At 56.4% G+C, this 8,907-nt stretch overlaps 1 protein-coding gene across 1 annotated transcript; it reads left to right on the top strand.

The window, feature by feature from the left end:
- Positions 1–849: 849 nt before the first annotated feature.
- EAH_00025240 (hypothetical protein, conserved) lies at positions 850–8,445 on the top strand (the record flags this gene model as incomplete). The annotated part of the gene is made up of 8 exons (XM_013392942.1): positions 850–1,232; positions 1,583–4,290; positions 4,497–4,567; positions 4,702–5,066; positions 5,183–6,330; positions 6,497–6,851; positions 7,157–7,268; positions 7,438–8,445. The coding sequence occupies 8 exons, from the start codon at positions 850–852 to the stop codon at positions 8,443–8,445; spliced, it is 6,150 nt and encodes a 2,049-aa protein (XP_013248396.1).
- Positions 8,446–8,907: the final 462 nt, after the last annotated feature.

Raw genomic sequence — 8,907 nt, 5'->3', positions numbered from 1 at the left:
TCCTCATCCTTGAGATCATCAATACGAATATACATGAGAACTACCACGTGAAAAAAATGACGGCACGCCATCCAGCCGGGACCTGTCGTGTATGTCGGAGTGACGTGGGGCAAGAAACAAGCACTCATCGGCTGCCTCTGGTTCACTGACAGGATGAAATGAGGATGAAGAACGATGTACATTGTAAAGTAATTGATGGCGGACGCAAAGTAGGGGGACTCCGTGCGTTGTCGCCCTGTGCAGCCGAAGGTGCAACTGGTCCACTCTGATGCTAAAGCCGCTGCGACACTCTTCGGTAGCAGGTTTTGACTGCATTTCCTCTTGCGTGTGCACATTACTTTGTTTCCTCCCTTGAGGACCCTCGTGAACAGCAGCAACTTGCGACTACCGCTCGTTGCAGCATTGGCTGATTTCAACGCAACGCATCGGCCGCCGAAGTGTCTTCGCAGGCAACCACCTCGCATTTTGGGCGTCTTCTTTGCACACGAGACGACACACATCTGGTTTACTTCCGCTTTGCTTGTTTTGGACTACCTAAGAAGTCAGCAGCCGTGCGGCTCAGCGAAGTGGGGTGGCTGCCGACACCGAAACCCGCACTTGTTTGTTCTCACCCAGTGCGGGAACGACATGACATGTTCCTTAAGACGGGCTTGTCTTGGCTTAACCTGGTTCCAACAAGAGGATAGAGGGATATGTCCTGGACGCCATTTCGCTGATGCTTTAATTTGAGCTGCTGAGCATTACTGCAGCGAAGCCTTCAGGTTGGTCCTGATTTACGCCGCTGCCTCTAAGGCTCTCTCCCAATTCTCTTCACTGAGCCATTGGCATCTCTGTGGCGTCATTCGGCGGATGCTCCCTCAAAGCCATGCTCAGTTCGGCGGTTCGCACGACGTAGCGGCAATGCAACCTAGCTTATGCGCCCCTCGGCCTGTCTCATCCACGCCCGGCGCGGGCTCTAACGAAACACGTAAAGCTGGAACGGAGGCGGCTTGTGTTAAAGCAACGGACGGACGAGTGCGAACTGTGATCCTGCCTGCCAAATGTTCGTCACAAGAAACGCCGATTGGGCCGGCAGGCCTCCCGGGAGTTGTGCCTAGCAAGCCACTTAGTCCCCTAGATGGCGTCAGAGAACTTCAACATGATGCAAGCTGCAATTCGTCATTAGCCCACACGGAGGGGGAAAAGGATAGCCCCGGCGAGTATTGTCTTGGGCTAAAGCAGCTGGCCCTTCAGTCAGTGCTGTTGTTTGTGTCGTGGGTCTCTCTCGCTCTCCTTCATCCCAACGGTTGTCCCTTGCTTCTCCTGTTCGCCATCATTTTATCTCGACTGCATTTGGGATGGCTCTTGTGCTGCGTTTTGCGCATGCTGCTGCCGCGCTGCAGGTGAGTGCGCCAGTAGAAGTCCTTACCCTTCCTTCTATCCTTGGGTCCAGGGTTAAAAACAGGGGCCCTGCACAGAAATAGACAGGAACGCACAAGCTCCTTCGAGACACAAACACGAGCCGCGAAGTATTCGCGCTGCGTGTGGAGCGCGTTGTTTATAATGCGTTTCTGTTTCGTTTTGCTGTCCTTACGTTGCCTAGCAAGGACCCTCCCGAAGGTTCTAAGGAACCACACCAGGGCAGGCTGTCTGTGTTACTCGGCCATCTGGGAGACAGATGTTGGAGCCGGCTGCCTCTGCGCTATTGGCACTGCGCATTTTATCTGTTGCTACTGCTGGCGGCCTTCTGGGCTGCATCGGTGGTGTGGGACGACTCGCAAGAGGGGCTGCAGGCCCTCCAAGGCGGAGGTGGGATGCTCCTTCCTTCCACGCAAGCCTGGCTGGGAGGGGGCCTTCCACCTTTGTTGCTTAACTCCGACTCGCCACAGCATGTGAAAATCGCCGCTACAGCGGTGGCCCGAGGTCGGGAGGCATCGGACCATCTTCTTTGGCTGTTGCACACTGCACCGCAGCAGCATTTCGGGAAGATGCTGCTGTGGCTGCGCGCCCTTACCTTCGGGCTAAACAGTTTTCTTCTTCAGCCCTTTCTGGCCATATTAAGGCACACCGGCTTCATCGCTAGCGTCAACGGCACGTGCAGCCTTTCTGATGCCCCTGAGGCGTCACCCGACACCGAGAGCCCCCACGAAGGATGGCTTCTGTGGCTCCAAGTTGCTATTCAGAATGCAGTGCGCAGTCTTCCAAGCACCGCGCACACTTTCTTGTGTGGCGGTGGTGCACGTGGAGGCCTAAGTACAGAGGAGGAGGCGACTGTGTGGTCTAAGAGTGCCCTTGAGGCTCCGCTGGACTTTGGAGTGGAGGGCAGCGTCGTGGAGATGGGGCCCTACTGCGTGGCGCTGCTGCTGCTTCTAGTCTATGCACTATCTACGACTCTGCACAGGGTTTGTCTTGCGGGGTTCGCGGCGTTACGAAGCCTCCTGTTGGTCTGGGGGATCGACCAGGCCAGCTCCTCGACTAGACCCTGGGACGAGTGTTTGGCTGTTGCCTGCAGGAGTTCACTAACTGCCTTTGCAGTTGCCTTTGTGCTGCTTGCACTACTGTGGAGCGCAGCAGCAGCGACCGCCAAAGGCGGTGCCTTGGTGGGATGGGTCTGGAGGCGGATGTTTGGTAGAAAAGCCATTGAGCCTGCCAGGAACAGCCACCACAGGGCTGGGGATTACAGCAGCAATAGCCGCAACACTAGAGTGCACACGGGAAGCCATCGAGGGGCTGGAGGGCTGGAGGTTTTAGCTGCGTGTGTGACGTGCTGGGTGCTGCTGCTCTCGGACCGCGAATTTGTCATGTTCACTTGGGCCACGATGCAGCCGCTGCGGCTTTCGTTGCTCTCAACTGTGCTGCTACTGCGACTGCCTTCTTCGCAAGTGGCTGCTTTGCTGACTTGGCCTCCGCCTTTGCGAGAGCCAGCGCTGGTGCTGCAGCGGTCGCAGCCCCTCAAAATAATTGATCCTGTCGCTGTGGGATCGATGCTGGGGTGCATCCTGGCAGCTGCCGCGCTGCGTCTTGTGCTGCTACTTCTGGCCAAGGTGGGCGGCCTTTTCAGGAATCCTTTCGCGTCGTCGTGCACGGCGCAACCCGTTGGCGGCCTGAGGCTGCTTGGCGTCTCACGGGGGCAGTGGGGGGTGCGTAACAGCCCTTCGGGTGGCGACTCGCCTACTCCCAACAGCTTGTTGCAGAAGATGCAGGAACAGAACCGCGTCATAGCGGAGCTACAAGTGTCGCTTAAGAATGAACGCTGCAGGGCGACACTGGCGGAGGAGCGCATTGCGAAGTTGGAGGAAGAGGCCCGCGCACAGATAGCCAAGGCTCCTCCAGAGGGTCACGCAAACAACCACGCACACACACGACCAGACAAACCGCAGGCAGATGCCTCGCCTGCATTTGCAGTGGCCGAGAAGATTAGCAGGGGGAAGGTACGGCAAAATCAGCAACAGGACCACGGCGAACAGCAGCATGAGCAGCAAGAGCACCCGAAGCAGCACCAGAGCCAGGAGCAGCAGCCGCAGCAGCAGCAGCAACAGGAGAGCGGCTCTCCTGCGGAAGGTGAACAGCAGCAAGCATCTGAAGCAGCGCAGCAGCAGACGCGTCTTTACGTTGAGGAGCTGCGCGAGGCCCGGGTACAGCTGGAAGTGCTGCAGAGCCAACTTCGCGGTGCCCAGAACCAATTAAGCGAGCTGCAACGGAAGCGTGACAGGGAGGCCTCGGCCTACGAACGGCGGCAGGAGCAGCTGGAGGCAGAGGCTGCGCAGTGGAGAGAAAAGGAGGGAGAGGCGCGTGCCGAGCGTGAGCTGCTCAAGGCGGACCTTGCGGAGGCGGCCCGGAAACTTGAGGGTTTGAGACAGGCGCAATGGGAGCAGCAGCGGCAAGCCGGCTCTGCTCAGGCGGAAGATAAAGCACAAATCCAGCGCATGACGCAGCTGCTCCAGAAGCAGACGGAAGATTTGGCGAAGAAGACAGCGGAAATAAATGAACTCCGTGGAAAGTTGACCCAGGTGGCCTCCAGCTACGCACGGAGGCCCACCCGCCTCGTTGACTCTCAGTCGCAGACACCTCTCGTGCAGCGCGAAGGCCTTCTAGGGCTGACAGAGGGCCCCGCGCCTACTGAAGTGGTGGAGCAGGTCTTGATGGAGCTCAATGGCATTACGCACAGGATCAAACAAAACGTTGAAAACGACACTAAGACGGTCAACTTCCACAAAACCCACTTCAGCAGCCTTGCGAAACTCTCCTATGCCTCAGGTGCTGCCGCTTCAGCAAACATATCAGAAGATAGCGAGCCTCCGCCAAACCCAAGTAAGTCTGTCACCAGTTTGCACAATAGAGAGGAGAGGCATGCGCCAGATTCAGTCTTGTGCATTATTGTCCCCCCCTTCTCCAGTAGGTTACTTTGCATAAGTCGTTTAGTTACAACTGGACTTTACTCTATGTTTGTCTCTTGATTACCTGGCGAGACGATGCGTTTCTGCTGCAGACCTTGCTTGCGGGTTTCTTGCGCACAGGCTCAAGGGACACGGCCTTATCTGGAGATGATCCTCCCCTGCTAGAAGACCCGACCTCTCTAGACCCGTCGGTGAGCGGGCTGCCGTTGCTTTCATTTGGGGTGGAGGCTCGCTGGTGTGTGTTTCTATTTCTTACGCCTCTGCTGGCTCTGCGCCGAGCATACGAACAATGGCTTCTGCAGTGTGCGCTGGTGCGGTCCTTCAGCACCGAAAGAGTCCCGGGGCATTCCGGCGACCGGCACGCAAGGAAGCACTTCCAAAGGAGGAGTTGCGGAAGCTTGGGGAGGCGTTACAAACCATCAGCAAGTGCATCTTTCCTCTCCGCACGGTGCTGGAGCACCTCGAGCTGCCCCAAGCGACTCTAGACGCCGCGCGGCGACTGCTGGGGACCACTATGCATTACACTGGAGACAGCATGCGATTGCAGGAGACTCTAGCGCGACCCAGCAAGTGCACTTGGAAGGGGGATGTGGAGGCGTTGGTCACTATCTTGACAGTGCTTGGCCGGGCCTGGCCCTCCGAGGAGTCGTGCAGACGTCTTTCGCAGCGCGAAGGGGATGTCCACACACTGTCGCCTGTAGAGCAAAAGGCAAGTTTTTCGATTGAATGAATCAGCGCTGTCATCGGTTTATCTCTCTTGCTTGTTTGCAGCCCTGGCGTGTGTGATGGCTGCTTCTGCTTTGCAGTGTGGTGTACCCATGCTGTTATCTTGGGGCTTTATCGCAGTTCCTCCCACTTGCAGATCTGCCTCAAGGGCGGCAGCGCGTGACAATGGTGCAGTTCGTGTTGGGCCTCGACGCGCAGTGGCAGGCAGCCCGCCGCCGGCTGGATCGTCTGGAGGCAGCTTTGCGGCTGTTGCGGCAGTCTCCGGTGCTGCGTGCATTGTGTGTCACTTGCGCTGCCCTCCATGAAGAAATGAACGGAGCGTTCACTTCTGAGGGCTTAGAGAATACAGAAGTCATGGAGAAGGCGACAGGGAATGCCCCAGCAACGACAGCCTCAACGCAGAGGTGCAAACAAATATGGGGAACGAATGAAAGCTGCGAGGCTGCCGTTGATCAGTTCAAAGTCTGGAAAGACAACTGCGAGTTCAACTTCGCGTGCCTGCAGAATGCCGCCAACATCCATCCCCCAGGCCTTCCGGGGCTCTCTTTGCTGCATCTCGTTCTCTGTCGAGCCGCGGCCGCAGCTGGCGAGAGAGGCGCCAACCCCAGCATTAATGCCAGCGAAGCGGAGTGGGAGAACGCGTTTCCGCAGAGGTTGAAGACAGAAATATACGGCGGCGCTTCAGCTTCTTTCTCCTCTTCTTTAAACGATACAAAGACCAGTTCTAGCTCGCCCCCCTCATGCCCCTCTACGGCAGCACCACCGACGCAGAGGTGCGACTGTCCCGTTTGCCTGGATGCGGACGTTGCCATGCACGGACCTACGCGAGAGTGGCGGAGGCAGCTTCTGATGATGAAGGAACAGCAGATATTCAAAACCCCATCCAGGAAGACATTTAGCCCCTCAGCTGAAGCACCTCACTTGCAGTCACTTACGGCAGCAGCATCAGCAAAAGAACAGGTTCTTTGCCACCTGGCGCCATCTGGCTTCCACTTACCAACAGCAACCACAGGACCTGACCAAGTCGCCGTAGCTGCCGCTAAACCCAAGTCCAAAGTTTATGTTCACCCTAAAGCCTTAGTCCCCTCTTATTTAAATCACTACCGCTATTACATATACCTTCAGTCGCTGCCGCAGAATCGCCTGGCTCGTTCTGGTGTGCGTGGCGCTGGAAATTCGCAGGATACGCGCTCAGCGTCCGAAGGCCTCGAAGCTGCGATTGCCATGGGTGAGTTCATCATGGGATGCAGCGTTGGAGCAGTTATATGTATATATATATATATACATGTGTATATGTATATGTCAGTATATGTATAGGCCAGTGTATGCATAGGCATGCATGATCTCGTGCACATGGACGCAGCTCCATCCGAGTATGACTTGGCATTGTGCAGTTTCACTGTACTACGACGACTTGACTGGGCGGCAGAACACGTTGGCGGACATGGGCCGACAATTACAGCAGGAGGTGTCCGTGGCGAACCGTTGTTGCAGGGGGTTGTTGCAGGGAGGCGGAATGCTGGGTTCGGGTTCTGTGGCTTCGCAAGCCTTCAATCCCGCTTCTTCTGCTTCCCCCGAAATGGAAGATGGGGGACGTAATGCTCCCATTCGAAGGGTACAGGCGCCTCCTGCAGCTGAAGCTGCCAGCGTGCCGGGTCATGTGCCCACAGAGACCGAACGAGGGCTGGAGATGGCTTGCCAGATACTCAAGAACGTCCACGCTGCAGTGCCGCTTCTCACAGACGCCTGGTTAGTTGCACTGGCAGTTTGAGCTACAAATGTATCTGCAGCTTAAGCTGGCTCTGTTATGGGTCGACAGCATATCTGATAATCTGCAGCAGTTTCTGTAGTCGTAGTCGCCAGTCGCGGCCGGTAAGCTGCTGATACGACCGACATTACTTCGTTGTGATATGCAAAAGTACTAGTTCGTAATAGTTCCACTGGAGGCCAGCGGTCTACCTCACAAACATCTGGGACGCTTCAGTGAAGCGAAGGCACTTCAGGATCTCTGGGAAGAGCGACTCCCTGCACTGCTTTGCGCGTGTGCGGCACAGGAATGACCTCACTCTGCGCAAAGGAGACGCCTATGTGTTGCGGACTGGGCTGTTAGACATGTGGCCCATGAAACAAGGGCTTGCTGATAGAATTAGAAGCAGCGCAGCCGGCGTGCGTTTGTAGGGCCGTTTACATGTGTAGATTACCCCAGTTGCCGTTCACCACATCGAAGGGCATGCGCAGTCTACGCCTGCAGCAGCTAACCAGCGAAATTATTAGCAAGAGACGCCGATGAGGTTCACCGGAAACTTCTCAGCATGCCTTTTTGTGCGTCTCTTAGGCCTTCTCTAGATCGCCGCAACTGTTGTTGCAGGCCGAGGTCTCCCCGTTGCGAGCGATGGTAGCCAAGGCGTCGTCTGCTGCCGCAGCAGCGGGGGCAGCAGTGAAGGCACAAGAAATAGTGCGCCGCGTGGATGTGCCTGAGAGCGCGGCGGCGCCACAGAGGAGCGTGAGGCAAGACGGAGCTAGCCGACTTGCTGGATCAGTTGCAGGGAGGCACCTGCACCTTGAGGCCACGGATAGGAGCAGCCGCGGCAGCGACAGGGCTATTCCGTGCCCGACATTGTTAACAAGCCAAATGGCTTCAGCGCACCTCGCGAAAAGCAACCGTCCACGACAACCAAGCACAACTGTCGTTGGCAAGCCAGCTAGACCTATTGGCGCTGGGAGCAGCTACAGCACAAGCGACTCCCTGGCTCAGGGGAGGAGGGCTCCCGCTCACTTGCGCAATTGGAGTGGGGGATCCGCGGCAGCCCAGCCGAAACAGCTGCACGGACGAGCTGGCCGTTTTAATACGCAACCTGTAGAAGACCCAGCCTCGCAGCAGGCGAGGACCGCCGGGAAACAACAGTCAAGTGAACCTGTAATTATGCCTCAGCCGCAGCAGTGGGCACTAATAAGTGGCCAGCAACGCAGAGCCAGTGGGCCGAGAGGTGCCTTAAACAGCAAGGCGTTCGAACGTATCATCCCACAGCAAAAGCAAGAGGCAGCCGATGCCGCATCGACAACTTCTGGGATCTCAGGAAATGCTAACAGGGTTCAGAGATCGCCGCAACGTGAACCTGCAGCAGTTGTACCATTGGTAGCCTCTGTGGCACAGAGTGACAATGGGGACCAGCGATCCCCCTCTCTGTGTTTGCTAGAATGTACGGAAAACCATTTCGAGCCTGATGGACCGGGAGAGAGTGCCATAAGCCGTGGCCCTGCCGAAGGCCAGTCGGCCCAACAACCGCAGCGCCTGGCCTCCCCTCCTGCAGCTGCTGCATCGACCTCAGTCGAGCAAAAGTGAGTGGCAGTGTTGTTGTTTTCCTGCACTCTTTCCGGCTTTTGAAGCTCCATTCTATATACCCCGGAGCACCATTTTACCTACTCGTCTGCATTGGTTGCGGGGTCTCCCGTCGTTCCACGCGTTAAAAACTTTCAAGTGATATTTTTTCAAGCTTTCCCAAATGGGCGTGAAGAGCAGTGCTCAATTGCACGTTGCACCAGCCCAAATTAGAACCAATACCCTTAGTGAAAACATATTGTACGCAGAACCTACCTGCGATACAATATAAATACTGCGACCAGAATGCAAGATATAAACGTAGGTCGTAAAAGTAAAGATGAACAAACCTATACTGGTTTGGGTTGCCAAGCAGCTCTTCTTGCGGCCACGCTTCTTGAAGGCTGCCAAGTTGAAGCGCATGCGCCCCCACAGGGCCGGCCGGTTGCTAAACAAGTGGCTGGTGTGCCAGCATCCATGAAAGCA

This window comes from Eimeria acervulina, genomic scaffold, assembly GCF_000499425.1.
Source record: "Eimeria acervulina Houghton genomic scaffold, Eah_scaff203, whole genome shotgun sequence".
Taxonomy (NCBI): Eukaryota; Apicomplexa; class Conoidasida; order Eucoccidiorida; family Eimeriidae; genus Eimeria; species Eimeria acervulina.
Note: the sequence above shows the minus strand (reverse complement) of the source record. Positions and strands in the feature narration are given on the sequence as shown.